General features: G+C 39.4%; 1 protein-coding gene across 1 annotated transcript; it reads right to left on the minus strand.

Annotated features, from left to right (window-relative positions):
- Positions 1 to 8,544: 8,544 nt before the first annotated feature.
- On the minus strand, positions 8,545 to 19,053 carry Mmp13 (matrix metallopeptidase 13). Its single transcript, XM_076926137.1, has 10 exons — positions 18,894 to 19,053; positions 18,565 to 18,806; positions 17,518 to 17,666; positions 17,211 to 17,336; positions 15,037 to 15,198; positions 13,630 to 13,747; positions 12,675 to 12,808; positions 11,322 to 11,481; positions 10,695 to 10,798; positions 8,545 to 9,836 (listed from the first exon to the last, which is right to left on the minus strand). Exons 1-10 carry the CDS (start codon positions 19,014 to 19,016, stop codon positions 9,736 to 9,738), a joined length of 1,419 nt encoding a protein of 472 aa, XP_076782252.1. The 5' UTR covers positions 19,017 to 19,053; the 3' UTR covers positions 8,545 to 9,735.
- Between the last annotated feature and the right edge of the window lie 1,094 nt (positions 19,054 to 20,147).

Here is a 20,147-nt window from a genome sequence, read left to right on the forward strand (position 1 = left end):
TCTGATGGCTCCATACCACTCCGCAGTTTGAGAAAATAGATAGAAAAGTTTTGATAGACTAAGTGCTTTGGTCAATTTTTGTTGTTGTAACAAAACAACAGAGACCACAAAATTTACTAAAGTAGAGGTTTACTCAGCTCTGGTTCTGAAGGTTGGGAAGTCCAAGAGGGTAGAACATGCATGTACTTGGCTTCTGAACATTCTTGCTTGCTGTGTCATGACAAGGTGGCAAGCATTACATGCAGAGCAAGTGAGCCAGGGAACACTCACTTAGAATAAAGGCATTCTCAGTATAACTCATTAATCCATTAATGGATTAGTCCTTCCCGAGGGCAGATTTAGTCACCTCCCAAGGCCTCACCTCTCAAATACCTACTACATAGAACTCTCCAAAGTTGGCACCCAATACACAGTATTCACAGGATGTGTCCACACTCTGGCAGGAAAATAATAAAAGAAGAAAAGAGTGAGGTCAGGAAATCTAGGTCAGTCTGGCTAAAACATAATAAACCAATAAGACCTTCACTAAGAGAAACAAAACTTTTCAGGTAGAATTGGATGGATCAAGCGAATTGCTTTGTTTCAGGCTGTACTGTGCTGTGCTTTAATGTCCAGTCTACAAAGAGGAAAATAAGATTTGAGGCAATGTACTGGTATATATCCTCATTGAAAGAACACCCAAATGCCCAGGTAGGCTGCTTGCCCTTCAGTCTTCCCCACTCTCTCACTAGCTCAGCATTCTCCTACCCTATCCCTGTTCTACCACAGATCAAGCAGACTACAAGAAGTAGAAGTCACACCTACCAGAAAACCAGTGAGGAAACAAAAACCAAGGAACAAGACACCCATCCAACAAAGACAAACTCAGAAAACAGCACCTAGATCTATAATCATTCCAAATCTAGTTGCCTACAGGTCAGTCAATACCAGCCAAGGTAATGTGTCACCGCTAGAGCTCAGATCTCCTACTGCAGCACTTCCTGAATATTCCAACACAGCACAAGCACGAGAAGAAAACCTTACAAACAATTTTATGAAGACAGTTGAGGTCCTTAAAAAGGAAATGAATAATTTATTAAAGAAATTCATGAAAACACAAACAATTGGAGGAAATTAATAAATCCCTAGAAGAAAAAAAAGAGAGAGAAAACAAAGAGTTGAAGGAAGCAAACTTTTCAAGACCTGAAAATGAAAATGTAAGCAATAAAGAAAATACAAACAGCAGGAATCCTGGAAATGAATAATCTAGAGTAAGTGAACAAAAAACACAGATACAAACATCACCAGTAGAATACAAGAGAAGGAAGATAGAATCTCATGTGTTGAAGATACAACAGAAGAAATCAATATATCAGTCAAAGAAAAGGTTAAATCTAAAAATTTCCTGACACAAATGATAAATGAGCTGAGAAAGAAATAAGGGAATCAACACCTTTCATAATAGCCACAAATAATATAAAATATCTTGGTGTAACTCTAACCAAGAAAGTAAAAAACCTGTATGACAAGAAATTGAAGACGATCTCAGAATATGTAAAGATCTCTCATGGATTGGTAGGATTAACATATTGAAAATGGCTATCTTGCCAAAAGCAATCTACAGATTCAATGCAATTCCCATCAAAATTCCAACACAATCTTCATAGACCTTGAAAAAACAATACTCAACTTCATATGGAAAAACAAAAAACCCAAGATAGCAAAAACAGTCTGCTATAATAAAAGAACTTCTGGAGGTATTACCATTCCTGATTTTAATCAGTACTACAGAGCAACAACATCAACTGATCGATGGAATCAAATTGAAGACCCAGAAATGAACCCACATACCTATAGACACTGTATTTATTACAAAGAGGCCAAAATTATTCAATGGGAAAAAAGAAAGCATCTTCCATAAATGGTGCTGGACTAACTGAATATCTGCATGTAGAAGAATGCAAATAGATTCATACCCAACACAAAACTAAAGTCCTAGTGGATCAAAGACCTCAACATAAATAAAACCTGATAGATTAAATCTGATAGAACAGAAAGTAAGGAATAGCCTTGAACACATTGTTACAGGAGACAACTAACTTCCTGAAAGGAAAATGAGGATGGGAGAATAGAAGGAAGAGAGATGAAAAAAAGAGAGAAAAGAAAATAAACAAATAGACAATGAGAGAGGAGAGGAGAGGAGAGGAGAGGAGAGGAGAGGAGAGGAGAGGAGAGGAGAGGAGAGGAGAGGAGAGGAGAGGAGAGGAGAGGAGAGGAGAGAGACCACCTGAGGCCATGGTGAAGTCCTAGCCTGTGCTGCCCCTGAAGGCCTGGTCTGGGTATGTGCCCATTCAGCAGCAGTGGTATGTGCTCATGTCTGTAGCTCATATTCCCACCAAAAGTCAGGTCCCTGGTCTGGGCTTCCACCTGGGGCCATTCTGATATTCAAGGGCTGTACAGAGCTGGCCCTGACCCTCAATGGCTGCAGTATCCAGAAGAGTGGGTCCTGTACCTCATCTGGGTTGCACAATAGAGCTCATCCTGGGTGGCAAGGGCACAGGTGAGCCAGATCTAAGGGTGTTGAAGTGGGAGAGTTGATTCTGCCCATTGATAACTGAGGCATTGAGTGAGCTAGCCAGGTCAGTGTTGGAGACCTTACCATGGTGGTGTGGGTGTGAGAGAGCTGGAGGGCTGACCAACTTAGTTACCACCCAGGCCCAGATTCAGGAGTTTGAGCTGGCTCACTCCAATAGCTACCACATTTGTGAACTGCCGGAGTGTATAAAGAAGCCAGTCCTACAGATGCAAAATTGCACTATCTCCATGACCCAGGGCAACAACAGGATATGTGAGAGAAATCTTGGTGAGGATCCAGTGTTGCTGGTATAGAAGAAGCCAGCTAGACTCAACTAGACTCATTACAATGAGTATTTACAAGTAAAGATGTGTGGACAAAAGGGATTACTGTGTGGCACACTGGAACATATTACTGCTTCCATGATGAGATTTTTTTTAAATTATGTTTTAAATTTTTTATTATTTATTTTTTTCAGAGGGGGTGCAAAGGCAGAGGGTGGGTACAAAGGGATGGGAAAATAAGTGGGTTGTGGTGCATGATGTGAGATTCACAAAGAATCGATAAAAAGAAAAAGAAGAGGAGAAGGAAGAGGAGGAAGAGGAGGAGGTGGAGGAGCCTTGAATACATTGACACAGTAGACAACTTCCTGAACAGACACTGATAGCAGAAGCACTAAGAAGAACAATCAATCAGCTGGGCCTCGTGAAACTGAAAAGCTTTTGTAAGACAAAGGACACTGTCAACAGGAGAAAAGGCAACCTGCAGAATGAAAAAGATTTTCACCAACTCCACATCTAACAGAGGGCTGATATCCAAAATAGACAAAGAACTCAAGAAATTAGACATCAACAAACGAAATAATTTAATTACAAATGGCGTATAGATCTAAACAGAATTATGGTATGTATTTTGGGGGCCAGCTCTAGTTTCATGACACCCACTGCTTCCCTCTCAGGATGTCCAGATGTAGCTGTGAACCTGACTGGAGGGATAAAGCAGAGTTCAGAACATGTGAGATTCTACAGGATCCTGGAAGTGAGTGCCGGGGGGCAAGAGGGTTGGGGGAGAAGTCCTTCTCCAAGGATCTTAGTGTTAGTTCTGTTATGCAAAGGCCTTCTCCAATGATCTTCAATGAAACAGCTTTCTGAGACAATCTTATCTTGTGCGCATACCTTTATTCAGAATGGGTTTAAATGCATATACTTTGTTTGGGGTGAATTAGGGGGATATATGCATAGACCTTGGTGAGTCAGAAGAAATTTTCAGTGTAAACAAAACTCATTAACTAGAGTATTAAAGCTCTGTGGGTGCCCCATTTGTCTGGAGAGGCATTCCAGGAATTTCAGGTGCTTGTTGGACAGTTCCTTATCTGAAGGAAGGAAGCTGAACCTGCAACTGGAGTTTATAGGTGGTTTGGAGTCCCCAGATAAGGTCAGAGAAGGAGAAGCCCTGCTGGTAAAGGGAACTATCTGGACAGCGGTAGACTTTGACCTTAATTAGCAGAGCCCAGCATAGAATTCTCAATAGAGGAACCTCAATGAGCTGAGAAACACTTAAATATTCAACATCCTTAGCAGCTTTATTTGTAATAGCCAGAAACTGGAAACAATCTAGAAGTCCCTCAACTGAAAAATTGATAATGAAAATATGGTATATTTACACAATGCTATATTACTCAGCTGTTAAAGACAATGACATTATGAAATTTGCAGACAAATGGATGGCAGTAGAAAAAAAAACCACCCGGTGTGAGGTAACCCAGATCCAAACATGATATGTACTCACATATAAATGCTGATTGGTTCTTCAGTAAAAAAAAATAATAATCCTGATACAATCAACAGATCCAGAGAGCTAAGTAACAAAGAGGGCTCAAGAGGCAGGCAGGGAATGCATGGATCTTCCTGGAAGGAGGAAATATAATAAATCTTGCAAGTAGACTGGGACATGGGGGAATGGGAAGAGCATTTATGCAGTGGAATGTGACCTATTTAGGCTTCTACATAGAAAATAAATTTTATTTCTTAAAGAATTTATTTTGGCTGGGCAGGGTGGTGGACACCTTTAATTCCAGCACTTGAGACACAGAGACAGTGATCTATGAGTTCAAAGCCAGCCTAGTCTACATAGAGTAACCTGGTGAGAACATGTCCAAAACAAACATACAAAACTGAGCAAAAGCATATAATTTTAAGAAATAAATTTGACAATTTAGGTCAAGGAAGACATTACAAGAAAGTTACCAGAGATGGTTACACATAAGTTGTAAGCTAGGGAAACTGACTCCTCAGAGGTCATTCATTGATAGGTACAATTGCTAACCAAGTAAGCATTTGTAAATCAAAGGTGTAAAGTTCAAAACTCCAGGCCCTCTACATCATGAAAACTAAGCTGTGTGGGAAAGAAACTTTGTTAGCACTAAACACCTTCTTTCTATCCTCAATTACTCATTTTCTTTCTTTCTTTGAAAAACAAGGTTTATTATCATAGCCTGTTCTCTTGGTTCTCCTGCCCCCTTGCTGCAAGAGCCATCTGGTCTGGTCTCACTGTGTGGCACTGGTTGGATGAAATACAAGCCAGTGATGATTCACAAGTCCCAGTTCTCAGGGCGTTGTGTCACTGGCTTTGGTGGCTTTGTATGACATGCCATCATGACTTCTATATAAATGACAGAGGCATGTATGGACTAAGAAACCCTGAAAAATACGTAATTCAACTCATAAAAGCTGCCGAACCTCATGGAAAGTCAATGACATAAAGTTAGGAGTAACTTGGTCAACAGTTGGGCCAAGTTCTTCACAATTTTTTAAGAGGCCTTTCTGGTGCCACCTGGTGGTACTGTGAATCCAGCAGCCATGTGATGAATCCTTAACTGGAAGCTCTTTTCTTCCTGTGAACAGGCTTCTCTGTGTTCTGATGCCCATGCCTGTGTGGAAAAGTATATGGAGGCCTGAGGTTGATATGGAGTGTCTTCTTCAGTCTCCTTCCACTGTATTCATTGAGGCAGGATCTCTTGGTGATATGTGGAGCTCTTGGTTTCACTTAGGTGCCCTGGGGATCTTCTCCCTTTCCTTTCCAAATTAGAATTACAGGAAGCTGTCACACCCACCCAACATTTACATGGACTCTGAGGATCCAAACTTTGGTCTTCCCTTGCAAGGCAGGGGATCTGCCCACTGAGCAATCTCCTCAGCCCATTGATACTATTTTTAATTTAAAATGAAAGCTCTCCTAGAATAACCTTGGCTTTCAACTTGACTAGACTGAGAAATAACTATAATGGCAATGAGGTATAATTCTGAAGATGTCTTTGAGGTTATTTCTGAAACAACTGGGACAAACGTCAAGGGAACTGAGTAGAAACCTCTGTCCTGAAGGTGAGTATCACTGTGGGACACACTGGGGGCCTAGGGGAGCAGAAAGGAAAGGAAAGATGTTCATGTGGACACCCACACTCAGTCTTCCTAAGGGTGGTGGAACTGTAGTGACCGTTCCTGAGGAACTATGAGACTCCTCAGACTGGAAGGGGGCTTCACCTGAGAAGGACATCCTCAGTGTTCCTACATAGGTAAGTTCCATGTCTTAAAGGAATAGCTGATGATTATCTACCACCTATCTACCACACAACTAAATCAGGGTGTCCATTAGCTGACTCAATTACTAAGGATTAGATATCACATATTACTGGGTTGAACAGCCTAATATTGCTTTTCTTCTTATTTATAAGAAGGAGACAGAGAGGAAAGGGGAGAGAGAAAAGGAGAAGGAGGTGGAGAGGGAAATGGATCCATTCATCCATATTTGGCATTGTGACTTACTTGAAAGATTGGAGAAAGAATTCATATTCAGCCAAAATCATCTTAAACACTCCTTTAATGCACTTTTGGGCTCCCAGGGACTTATTTCCACCTGATTCCAATCTGGCTATTTTCACTGGTCTCTTTAATCTCTGTTACTTGGACATTATTAGCTCAGTTACCTTGCCCATGTTATGCCTTCTTTACCTATTCCTGGGCTACTCAATGCCTCCTGTCCCATGGTTGCCTGAGGCTTGTCACAGACAGTCTCAGGGTACTCTATCTCCTCAGTGTTAGTCCCCTCAAAGAGAATAGGAGTTCCATGAACGTAACGAGGCCTTACCCTCATTTTTCCCTTAGCTTCTACTTAAGCTACTGAAATGTGACAGACATTCAGCCAAATTTTATTAGACTGACAAACTATGCTTTGTTCTAATAGCAACCCTTAGGAATCGGGCATCTCAGTGAGCTGTCAGACGTGAAGAACGTACTTATTGCAGTACTGGGGAAGAGATGAACGGCGCTTTCCAGCTACTCGGTCATCATTGCTCTCCTAAAGAGCAGCTGACTACTGAACTCAATTTTATCTTGGTAGCAGGAGAAACACTTTAGGAAGGAATCGAATTTCTTTCACTAGTGAATAGTGTTTAACAGATACTTATTAAATATTTAGAAATGTGCAAGTTTTAGGAAAGTAAAAGGCCTCAACTTTGTAGATCTATGGAATTCTTGAGCTGATGTGATGGTTCTGTGAGTAGAACAGCTTTCTGTGCAAGCTTGATGAGTTCAGTCTCCAGAACATACGTTGGTAGGAGAAAATTGACTCCCAAAAGTTATCCCCTGACCACCACACATGTGCCACAAGGTATGATATACTGTAATAATGTTTAGTCCATCAATTTTGTCAATTTAGGTACATTACTCTAATATCTATCCTAACTTTAAGAGTCTACAATCCTATATCTGAATTATGTTTTGATCTTAACTTGCATTACTTCTGAAAAACCATCCTTTCAAATCTAGATCATCTTATTTAGTGCTAAACAACTTAAGTCTGATTATGAGACTATAACTAGTCTTTAACCCTGTCAGAAATCTGAGAATGAATTAAATATTACCTGAATATATAGGAAGCACAAAAACATAGCTTCCAAAACTTAACCAATTTGCAGAGACAGATGACTACCTGGACAATCCCCCACTCCTCAAAATGTTGGAGCATCTACCTTCAGCCTTCTGGCCCAGAACTGTCTGACAGACCTTAAGTGAAGCAGGGACTATAAAGGACTCGCTTACTCTGTCTTGGTAAAGCTAAGCTGTCAACTATCCCACATCATCTGTCCTTTCCTAGACAGTACTTTTTGTCTGTAGATGAGTTAGGACAATTCTTGCCCAGTGGCTACCTTGCCACAACTGGAGCAACTTCATATGCAAATTATGATGCTTGATATCTTCGTTGAATCATGAAGTTGGTACCGTCAAAAGCAGACATGTCTCTTAGTCAAAATTTCAATTAATAATGAAATGACTTTAAATACCATATTCTGTGGATTTCTGATGCTTTTGGAAACTATAGAAAGTATATTTGAACTGTTAAATCTTGACTACTCTTAGCTATTTCTATTTAAATAATATTGAAAACACTTTATTATAATTAAATCAAAATCTAATATATAGCCATGAGTTTATTATCTGACCTTTAACTTGCATTACTTAATCACCTTAAAAAGTTTGTAATAGCAGCTATTAGAAGGACTGGGTGTAAGACTTTTACGTAATAATTCAGGAATATCGGAGGGAAGGCATTAGAAACATGGAAGTTTGGCAATGGCCCAGATGAATTGAAATGATAAAGGAATATTAAATATAAGGATGTGTGTGTGTGTGTGTGTGTGTGTGTGTGTGTGTCTTTCATTCGAGAATCCAGCGCATTGGGGCGGCTAGTAAGGAACTCATGTAGCTGCTGCAGGGCAATTAGAGTGGATTACCTACTACCACAACACAGATCCACCAAACTCTGGCAGACTTATATCATCAGCATTGCTAGGTACAAGTAATTCTAATATTTAAATTTGAAAGGAAGGAAAGAAGGAGAGCAGAGACTACATTTCATAAGAAATTTAGGTAAATTTTTTTGTTTTAAAAAAATTTGAAATTACAGCCAAAAATCAAATACGCCGAATAGCAATATCTGCTGAAAACACTTACTTTTATTAGAGACAACATAAACACAATCTAACGTATTGTTCAAAAACACACTTCTTTTTCCCTGTCCTAGTTTAATAAACACCATCTCTTGACACAATAGTTATTCACACATCAGTAATCTCCAAGTGTCAGTCACTAAGGAAAGTAGGGAGGGGTTAACAAACATGGTGGAGGACAAAGGGGTGGTCTCAGAAGGGTGGCTGTACAGTTGGCATAGTCTTTATTCTGGCTCGCTGTGTCTTAATGGATCTACTTCTACATAGTATGTCTGCCTTAACTCCTGTCACACAAGTCTATGTATCCAAGAATCAATGAGTCATTAAAACAAGTGGGTAGATAAACAGGGTTGAAACACTAGATTTATTCTTGAATAGTCAATCTATGAAAAAGCTATGCTGTTGCTTAGGTATATTGTAACAGTTTGATTTTTCACATCAGGGTCTTTTAAATGCCTAAAATATTTAATAAAAAGAGAAATCCTCTATTTCTCTCTCCTTATCTTCTATCAGTGTGCACACAGCCTTGAGTAATGACCCAACATAAAAATTAAGTCAAATTTAAAGTCACCTTCAATGCCCTCATAGTGGCTGTTATCCTCTTCCTTTAGTGACTTTGATATTTTCTTAGTGTTTGTGCAAAAATGGGTTTAAATCTGAATACTCACAGTGAAAAGCTGAAATGTCTCCTTGGGAAATGGTCTGTTAATGTGTATTTTATAGTCACTTCCCTTTATCTGTGCTCATCTGTGGCTTCCCACAGATGAACTCCTCACAATTTTCTTGTTTCTAAGCTTATACTTTTTTTTTATAGAGACAATTCAGTTATATAAATATGATTTATTTTATGCCTGTTAGGCAATTTTATAAATATATTAATAATTAGTTCACTCTCATCAGCAGATGGACCCCTATGTTTGCTGTGGAAATTATCAATCTTGCTTCTTCATAGCACCCAAGAATGAGGTGATCCTTGGGGTTCTCAATTTCACTGCGTTAAAATTCTTCAATGTGGTTCCAGCCACGCATAGTCATATAGATACTGCATGTTCAAAGATAACTTACTGAAGCTTGTTCACAGAACTAAGCTCTCCCCTGATATCTCCACCCCCCACCCCATACATCTAAAAGTAGCCCAAATACTCTCTGGGACATAAATAACAACTTTGAAAGATGTTTAACACCACAATATGGAATTTGTTGCCATGACTCTCACAATGCGATTACTCCAGATACTGTATTCAAACTGTATGGGCCCATTGAAAAAGTAGATATAGCCTAGGAAGAAAGAGAACAAAAGAAAAATCTTAGACTTTAAAAATATTAGGATTTACTACAGCCAAGACCAGAGACCTAATCTGTGATAGTTTTTTTGCTAAATATTCAATTGGTTATTGCGGTGCCCAAGATTCGAGATTGACCAGTGCTCCACCAGGGCCTCCCTCACACACATGCTAGGCTGTCTCTTCATTAAGTTTTATACCTCTCAACCTTTATTTTTTAAAAGGCTACCAGAGTTTTAATGTATTGCTTGTAGTTTAAAGGATATATAACAATAAAAAATCAAAGAAGCCAGAGATCTAAGGGAGGAACATGGGAGGGTTTGAGGGAGGACAAAGAAGAAGGGGGTTGTGTAATTATATTTTAATTAGAGGTATTTTAAAAATATATATAAATATTTACAGATTACATAAATTATGCACTAGAATTAACTGTCTTGCTACAAGTTCTAGTTTTGAACATTTGTATTCAGAGATAATTTCCATTGTCATAATTAAAGCAAAAATAACTGTATAGTTATGATAATTATGAGTCTTCACAAATTGCTCTCCACTCCAGCCCTTATTTGAATTTTGACATAACCCTCTGCCTCTTGGTACCTTTACATATAATTTAAGGTCATCTTTAGGTTCAACATCTGTTGTTCACACACTTGGTTGTAATTAAGTAAAATTCGCATTGATTCTAATCAGGTTGTTTTGTTTGCTATCTTAGTAATCACATAGAAACAATTAATACCTTAGTGATCATGCATATACAAGCAATCTGAATTCTGTATTAAAGTCCTTTATATTTGAAAAGCTTCTGAGGGGCCCAGAAGTCCTTTTGAAAAATCAGTGCAATGTAACTACTTACCGTTTTTCTCATAGACAGCATCTACTTTGTCACCAATGCCAGGGAATTCCTCATGTATGAGGCGGGGATAATCTTTGTCCATAGTCTGGTTAGCATCATCATAACTGTTTAGTAAGAAAAAGAAAGTGATATTTATCAAAAACACAAGAAGAGAGGATAACAATGACGAGAATTCGGGGAAAGGATTAGAAGAAAAAAAATTGCCAAAGTTGAGAGATGACGTTGCCTTATGAAAAAGGAAAGAATGTATGGGTGGGAGAAAATAAATGTTATAGATGGTCTATATGTGCATGAGAAGTGTGTGCGTGAGATGTGTTCGCGAGAGCTCATGTGGGCTTTAGTCCCTGGAGGAGCTGACATGGAACAAGAATGGTGCACATCCAAAATAAAGCATGAGAGGGTACGGGAGGGGAGCAGAAGGCATGCGGGAATGGATGAACAAAATACAGTGTCACATATGGAATAAGTGAAACCCAGGGCTTAGCGTGCTAACTTAAAAATCTAAACATATCAGTAAAACCACCCCTGTGACTGAAAAACAAACTATGGGAAACGGGTGAGAGCAGCGATAGCTGCAGGTGCCCACTCTGCCTCCGTACGTGGGCTGGGGAGAGAGGGACGCCTCACCTCCACACGCGGTTCCCGGAGAAGAAGAGGGTCTTTCCCGTGTCTTCAAAGTGAACTGCAGCGCTCAGCCGCTTCACCTCTTTTGGAAATCCCAGGTCAGATATTTTTCTGGGATAACCTTCCAGAATGTCATAACCATTCAGAGCCCAGAATTTTCTCCCTAGAATCAATGAAAGAGCCATTTTAATTACCAAGGAGAATATGTCAAGGGATGGGCATGTAAGCATTTACTGAAATGGACAACTATGTAAGAAGTAATAACTCAATGCTGGTGACCTCCACGTGTCTGAAACAAAGAAATAAGAGCATCTGTCCAACAAAGACAAGATTTAAGACGGGGAGTTCTGTTTATCAGTATAGCCAGCCGAACATCACAACAAATTTGTCAATTTATTGGAGCTAAATGAAAATTTATTAAAATTTCTAAATAAAGAGTAACTAAGATCAGTGAATTAAATTCAAAATTCAAGTTTTATATCAGAAAAAAAACCTTCCAACCCCCTTTTTCTTTAGAAAGCAACTTCATTCAAATATAAGAGTCAAACAATAGGAATGCCACAGGCAGAATGTTATGTGATACATTGTGGTCATTAACTTAGGGTAGCATTTTTATCCCCCTACTCCCACCCCGTGATTATATAGTAGGGGCTGGAGAGATGGCTTGTGGGTAAGAGCGCCTGCTATGGGCCTTTGCTGAGATTCTGAGCACCCATATCAGAAGCCAGGCACTTAGCTTAGCACTCTAGCACTTGGGGTCAGGGGTGTAAACAAAAGGGCCCGAAGGGATCACAGGACAGTCAGCCTAGCTGGGCAATAAAAGAAACAGAACATGAAAGTGTATCCATGTTCTGTCTCAATGTGTATAAATACGGTGAAGGACTAGAAAAGTAGATCAGGAAATTAACTTATTAATAGAAAGGAGAATCTTGCTTAATTTTCCCCCCACATTTTCAAAATGCACACCATGTTTCTGTGGCGCTCTATTTTTTTTTTTAAAGAAAGATTAAAAGAAAAATCAGAAATGAGTGTGACAGAGCAAAGAATAGGCATGCTGACAAAGGCCTTTTTCCTTTTCCCTTTTTCCTTTGCATTGCTGGGGATCAAACCCAGGGGCTCAATGTGCTAGACACTGAACCATGCTTCCATCCCATGATATAGACCTTTCACATATCAAACTAAGGACATTTGGTAGAACAAGCACAGGTGTTTTATAATTTCCCTGTGTTATACAGTTTTCTAAATTTAGATAAAATTTTGGTAATGGTCGTGTTACTAAGTCTCTGGAAATATCAAGTTTACTGCCCAATTATGTCTCGTCGGCCATTTGGAAAGCCCCCCTAATGGCAGTCTTACCTCTGAAGATAAACATAAGGTCACGGGATGGATGTTCATATGCAGCATCCACATGGTTGGGGAGTTCTGGCCAAAAGGACTTTGTCAAAAACAGCTCAGCCTCAACCTGCTGAGGGTGCAGACGCCAGAAGAACCTAAAGCAAATGGGAAAACAGTTTGTTAAATTAAGTGAAATAATTCTATCCTGCTGATGACTACAGTCCACATCAATGCAGGCAAGGTACTGCAACTATGCCTGGCACCCATAAATTGGAAAAGAATAAGTTGTAGCCACCTGTAACCAGAGGTCTTCTCTTTCGACATGTCACAGAGCCTCAGGGAAGGCTCTAAGGTTCATTTGGGTTGAAACCATGCTTTATCCAGCTTTGTAAATATTTAGAGTGGCAAGCAACTTTGCAATGTGCTGCTGGGTTCTAGGAATGTATCTTTCATGATCTCAAGAACCATGCAAACTGATACAAGAGGAAACAGCTCAGAGATCCTGTAATTAGAGTCCTAACAGAGGCGTTGGAGATGCTATCAGGCCACACATAGAGGCATGATGCTTGAAGAGATTAACACATGAGCAAGATGCTGCCACCTACAAATTCAAGGTTAATATTTCACTTTTCATTACCTATAGTTTCTATCATAAATCATCCCCTCTTTGAAAATTCCAGCATAGGTATTTGAATCAGTCTCTCCATCTTGAAAGGAAGTAGGGTGGCTATTGGTGAATTCACTAATGCAGCAATTACTTTCAATAGTTTTCATGATTCTAAGCATATTAAATTTCTATTTTTCCTTTATCTTATTAAGTTTATCCATCAGTTATTTGATCTAAAACGTGTAAGTAAAGTACCCTTGGGTTACTGTTTCTGTATTACCCTTGGCAAGTTTGACAGGTGCTTGGGTACTTTGCAGACAGAGCGTTACCAGATTTTATGCAGATTTGACACATGAATCTTAAGAATACCTGTCTTTAAAGATCATGGTTTCTCCTCGGAGACTGGTAATGGCATCAAGGGATAGGGCTGGGTCACATTTCTCTGGTGTTTTGGGATGTTTAGGGTTGGGGTCTTCATCTCCTGGACCTGCAGCAACAAAGCAGATGTGAGAACTTTCTAAGTGTCCTGAGCCACAGGTGGGGCTGATTCTTCTGGGAAGAGCAGGAAATGGCTCCTTCCAGGAAGGGCAGTAGTTCTTGAACTCATACTCCAATATCCAACAGGCCCCTGTTTCTTTTCTGCAGGCTAGCAGGGTGCCACAGGCTAGCAGGGTACCACCCTTCTGTTTTCATTGCTGTCAACCTCTTCAGAATTCTTCTAATCTATAAATGAACATTCTTTGAAGTTGTTGATAAAAACCAAAGGTAAACCCAAACCCTAAACCATTTCTGCCACACAGTGACAGCCTACTGTGTGCCCTCAGGAATCCCACTGCTCTAAGTCCAGTTCTCCAGGAGCATCATCATATAGATCCCTCATCTTGTCTCCTTCTTTTGACTATTCCAACAACCGTGGATGTCAGCTGATTTTGCTTTACAGTTTGCCACACTGAAGCTCATCTCAGTGACAAACTGGCTGTGATCTGACATGTGTTTACAACTTTTTCACAGCTCACATGTGTTGAGCAGTAACCCTTGCTTTCCCCCCTACACAATTCTGTCCATAAAACCTTGGCCAAAACCTGGTGGAATTAAGACTTACAAAATAAACTTGAAAAATTCCCTTGCTACTGTCGCATTTCTGCCTTTAGCCACACAAGCTGTAATAATCTGCTTCAATCCAGAGGTATAACCGTGGGCTGGGTGGCATGAACAAGGTTTTTTTTTTTTTTTTTTTTTTTTTTTTAGCTAATTCTCCAAGAGCATTTGTACTGCTGACTGTGAGCAGTAGCTGCATCTCTATTTATGACACAGAACCCAGAAATAACTGTTTGGGTTGACATTTAATGTTTTGTAAATATTATTGGAAAAGTGGACGGAAACAGAGGAAATTCCTCATTGCAGATGTTGGTTAAAACCTCTAAGGCCCACAAGAGGTTCCTCGGGCAGCAAACTGCAATGATTGGACAGTGTCGGAATTTACAAGGGCTGTTTATATTCTCATCTTTTGCTGCTGTGCACGCACTCTTTAAACTCAACAGAGCTCGGCAGCTTCATAAGTTAAATGGGAAAGAGAGTACAAATATAAGGACGTGTGGTCTGCAAAATACAGAAATGAACTGTTTTCTACCCAGACATCAGTTTGATGCAGAAAGATGGATTCTCTCTCATGTTTTGAAAACATGAAAATGGATGACTAGTGTATAAAGAAAAAGTACACCTATTATGCAATGTAACTCTGTTCATCGGTTGTTTAACTGGTAGATTAAGCATTACCATAGAGAGACTGGATTCCCTGAACGTCATCATCAGGAAGCATGAAGTGGTTTTTGCCGGTGTAAGTATAGATAGGAAACATCAGGGCTCCTGGGTCCTTGGAGTGGTCCAAACCTAGGGAGTGGCCAAGCTCGTGGGCAGCAACAATAAACAAATTGTAGCCTGTAAGAAAAACAAGACACAGTGAGAAAGCAAGACCCTCCAGCGAGGAGAAGATGAGGGAAACTCTAATCTCTCCATATCTTTTCCTAACTCGGCATCTTACTCACTCTCATAGTTAGTGTTCAGTGGCTTAAAGAAAGAGTCAAAGCGTTGATTCAAAGTAATAGTCCTTACTACTGTCAGAGCTGTACCTCCCTGCATGAAGAATCAGTTACCTTCAGCGGTGTCATTAGATTGCTCCCAGCTAATTAGTAGTCAGTAAAGAAAACAGTAGGAGCTCTGATTTTTCTCTGTCTTTTCTGGCCAGGTTAAGGGAAAAGACAAATGATCCAGAATCAGCCATATGGGGTTCACATAAGGTCCCACATAGCTCTACGCTTAACTTAGAACATTATTCAGAGGGATAATGAACCTGCTACTGTATTTCCATTTTCCCCTAATAGCTCCTTCTACAAACTTTTAGACTTGTTTTAAATTGTACGAGTGCATGGTAAATGGAAAATACTAGGGCTGTAGCTTGGTAGAAGAGGACTTGCCTAATATTCACAAAGGCCCAGTTTCTAGCACCACAAAAAGGAATGCCTCCAGATAGACAGGAGAGGGGGATCTCAAGCCATTGTTTTATTTGCTCATTAAATATACTTTGTTAATGGAGCCAATGTGTAAAGAAAATGAACAAACTTGCACTTTATAGGGCACTCAACGGTCACATGATTAGAATGAACAATAATTATTGCAGTGAATAGTAATTAGTCATTTAAGCATTCTTAACCTTCATCTGAAAACTCAATTCAGATTGTTCTCCTGTATATATTTTCAATTATTTCAGCTAAACATTTCAAACCTGTGATTCACGTAAGTAAGTCTGAATCTGAGACTTACTGTGACTTTTAACAATACTAGCTGCTCTTCTCAGGAAACCCACTCTTCTCTATGAAATACTAAAAGCGTGAATATGTAAACCATCCCCTTTTAGTTCAAAGACAAGTTAAAAGCATTGGAGAGGTGGCATTTATTGTGAATGGGCCAATTTTACTCTCACATGGGCAGAAACCCATTCATTCATTCATTCATTTATTCATTCATTATTTACTTACTTACTCTCTTAATTTTCTTGGGACAGAGGCTCCCAGTACAACTCAGGCTGGACCCCAATTCATGATCTAGCTTCAGCCCCCTGAGTACTGGGATTACAGCTGTACATCACCACGGCTTCCGTTTTATTTAAGTAAATAATAAAAACCAACTTCTATGAAAATTGCTCTTAGTTGCTCTAACTCAGAATCTCTCTTTCTCCACAGTTAAACCCTACTTTGAATAATCTGAGGCTTTTCTTGGTAAGTTAATATCCCAATTATTTTGAGCTTTTAAAAACAAGAAGTGGCTGGGAATGGTAGCTACAGAATAACAGATCTAACTCCTGAGTGAAGCTCTTGAGCCCTTAGTTTCATTTTACTCTCAACAAATACAACCACATATTTTGAGAAAGATGTCGCCTGACATGCTTTTGACAAGCAGTGTTTATGAGTGAGTGCGGTAACAAAGTTTGAGACAAGCAATGTGCCCAATGGTGTAGAAGTTTAGCTGAAGCTATGCCATTACTATTTCAGCCAAGAAAAAAATCCATTTCAATTGACATCCAATACAGTTATGAAGCACAGAACCAGCCATGATAGTTTTTAGACATAGATTTATAAAAAAAACCTAAACTTCTTTAACCAGCAAAACTGTTATTTAAAGAAAGAGACAGACCATGCCTGAAAAAGAAGACATTTGACCCCACTTCAAAGAGACTAGCCTTGAGGCCATGACAAGAAATATCATATAATTTATTCATATTTAATGATTCGTACAAAAAAAGTTTGATGGGGAACCAATTAGTACAAAATATACTTTTGTTATTTTAGAAAACATAACCAAATGCCAAACACAGTTTGCTTGTATGCTTTCTAACTGTGTCACTGAGACTGCGGCCAGTAACATGTGAGCTAAGTCTCTGCAAGGAAGATTACCTTTGGAGCTGCTTGTCCAGGTTTCATCATCATCAAAATGGGCATCCCCACCATAGTTTGGTCCAGGAGGAAAAGCATGTGCCAGAAGACCAGAAGGCCCATCAAATGGGTAGAAGTCACCATGTTCTATGCAGAAAGCAAGAGTTAGAATCCCGTTATTATATACTGTGCCTGGCTTGGCAGGGGTGTGGCAGCTTTGTCAAATGCTTTGAAACTGGTAAATGACTGGTAAAAGGAATAAAAAAAAAAATGAAACCAAAGAAGGATTATTATATGAGCATGTGTCTAAATGACTCCACATCCTTACCTTTAGTTCCAAAAGATATCATGATATCAGCAGTGCCATCATGGATTCTGGTGAAATTCAGAGGTGTCACATCAGACCAGACCTTGAAGGCTTTTCTGAATGCCTTCTCCACTTCAGAATGGGACATATCCGGGGTATAGTTCACAATTCTATTCAATGTAGAAAGTGCCAGTTAAATTTTGAAAGGTTAAAACTGTTTCTAAAAAATACTTTCTTGGGGGCTTCTGAGATGGCTCAATGGTTAAGAGCACTGGCTGTTCTTCCAAAAGTCCTGAGTTTGTTTCCCAGCAACCACACCATGGCTCACAACCATCTATAGGGAGATCTGATGTCCTCTTCAGACAAGCAGATGTATATGCAACAGAGCACTCATACATTAAATAAACAAAAAACAAACGACAAAACAAAAAAAACCAAATATACTTTCTATATGATTTTTCAACTCGAGATGGCTGCTTTAAAGTTTCTATTAGATATAATAGATGCTTTAAAATAATTAAATTCAAGAGTTCTGTCAAATATTTAAGCACTGCCAGATAATTGAGTACCCTGGCACCTTAAATTTAAAATATGCGATACAATCTTGTTTGCATGCTAAAATCTGGAACTAGACAAACTGGCACCACAGGATTTAAGGGAAAAAGTGGAATCCTACATCTTTTGGATCGCTATCATAAATACAGCAGGTTTTTTCTTTTTTAATTTCCTCCCTGTCTTGTGGTTTTATTTCTCCAAGAAATCTCTGGAGACACTCACTAAAAAAATAATGTTAGGATTAGCATTAAGATAATAGGTCTTATTAAACTAATTTATTTGTTTTTAATGTTTAATGATGTATAGAACACATTTAGAAATACTAAGTGTAAGATAAACTTTTTATTTTGCAGAAAAATGCAATCAGATATTAAATACAACTTGCTTCTGTGTTTCTTAACTTTGTATTAAAGCTAATCCTGAACTGACCTCCAATGAACTACTCCAGACCTACCTAATGTCAGGCATGGAGAAGAAAAGAGTAACGTGTGAGGGGTAGAGACTCTGCTTTACCTGTAAGTTAAGTTCGTTTGGGACCATTTGGGTGTTCGAGGGAAAACGTTGTATTCACCCACATCAGGCACTCCACATCTTGGTTTTCTCATGATGTCTAAGGTGGGATCATCAAGTTTGCCAGTCACCTCTAAGCCAAAGAACGACTGCATTTCTCGGAGCCTATCAACTGTAGAGGTCACTGTAGACTTCTTCAGGATACCCGCAAGAGTTACAGGATGGTAGTATGATTTCAAGTAGTGCTAGAAAAGAGACCAAAAACCACCAGCTTTTAAGAGATGGAGATTTAAGAAATGCACTAGAATGCCATGCATGACAGAATACTGTACCTCTGCAAACTCAAGCTCTTCCTCAGACAAGTCATCGTCATCATCATCACCATAGGGAAGGGGCAGGGACCAACAGTGAGTCCAGCTCAACAAGAAGAAGGTAGCCAGGATAGCTGAATGCATGATGCCCAGCAGTGCCTAGAGTCTCTCCTTCCCAGGGCAAGCATCTCCTATTTTATAGAGCGATAGTGATGAGTCACCACTTGGGGGTGTGTGTTAACTTCCTAGTGAGTCGAAGGTAAACATGCTTACACGGTATTTTTTTTTTTCCTTCCTAAGTGTGGTTTGTGGCAGAACCTGAGGGAAATGGAAAATAAGGCCATCTCTAGTTTCAGTGGGGGATATCAAAACGCATCTGTCAAAATAAACAGCCTCAGCAGTTTTATGAATACAGTGGGGAGAAGCGGCGGCTAGTATATTTTTCACTTCACTGGGCAAAAAATGTTTTCTTCCTTTTGTAGGAAAAACATCTACTCTGAGTTTTTCAGGTAATAATAATAATAGCAACGCAATAAATTTAGTCCTGTAAAGAGAGACAAAGTTCTGTTCACAAAATGGTTATAGGCTGATGAGTTCTCAACTTTATTCTGTCTTGAGCAGCAACAGTGGGAATGCTTGCTTTATTCCCTTGAGGGCCTCAGAAATGTAAAGGAACCAAGCTTGAGGTCTTTGAGACACTGTAGCTGATTGAGTCCTAAGCTGGGGTTTTAACATCCTCATATAAGCTTTAGGTGGCTGTGGAGACCTATGTGGATTTCCTACATGTCCAGGCACCTGTACCTGGGCTCTATTGAAGTGCAGCCAGTGGTTAGGACTAGGTACTATGGATATAATTAGAATTATGTTTTGAGCCATTACTCTCTGTCAGGTTTAAAAGGCATTATCTCATTTAATCCCTACAATAACCAAAGCAGATACTGTGCATAGGCCCAGTATCAGGGCCCAAGGCATAGAGCCTTATACTGTAGCCCAGGAAGCTTAGAACTCACTATGTATCCTAGGAGGACCTTGAACTCATCAAAACCACCGTGCCATACATCCTTCAGATTGATTTATTTGATCTACAGTGGATACTACAGTAGACAGTCCTCTCTCAACTTGCTAAGGACCATGGTTATAGTATGAAGCATGATGTTAGAGCATTACCACATAAGCTCTCTGCAGAAGAAAGACTTTAATGAAAAACGACAATAAACATCACTACTTCTCAACTTTAATGCTTATTATCAAACAGGTTTTTTTTTTATGTTTTAG

Source organism: Arvicanthis niloticus, chromosome 27, assembly GCF_011762505.2.
Source record: "Arvicanthis niloticus isolate mArvNil1 chromosome 27, mArvNil1.pat.X, whole genome shotgun sequence".
NCBI lineage: Eukaryota > Metazoa > Chordata > Mammalia > Rodentia > Muridae > Arvicanthis > Arvicanthis niloticus.

Coding starts and splice junctions, on each gene's coding strand:
- Mmp13 (XM_076926137.1), bottom strand. CDS start 19,016: ATGCATTCAGCTATCCTGGCTACCTTCTTCTTGTTGAGCTGGACTCAC. Junction 11,482..12,674: donor CCTTATGTTTATCTTCAGAG/GTAAGACTGCCA, acceptor CATTGATTCTAG/GGAGAAAATTCTGGGCTCTG. Junction 9,837..10,694: donor TGCTGTCTATGAGAAAAACG/GTAAGTAGTTAC, acceptor CTTTCTTCCTAG/GCTATATCTACTTTTTCAAT.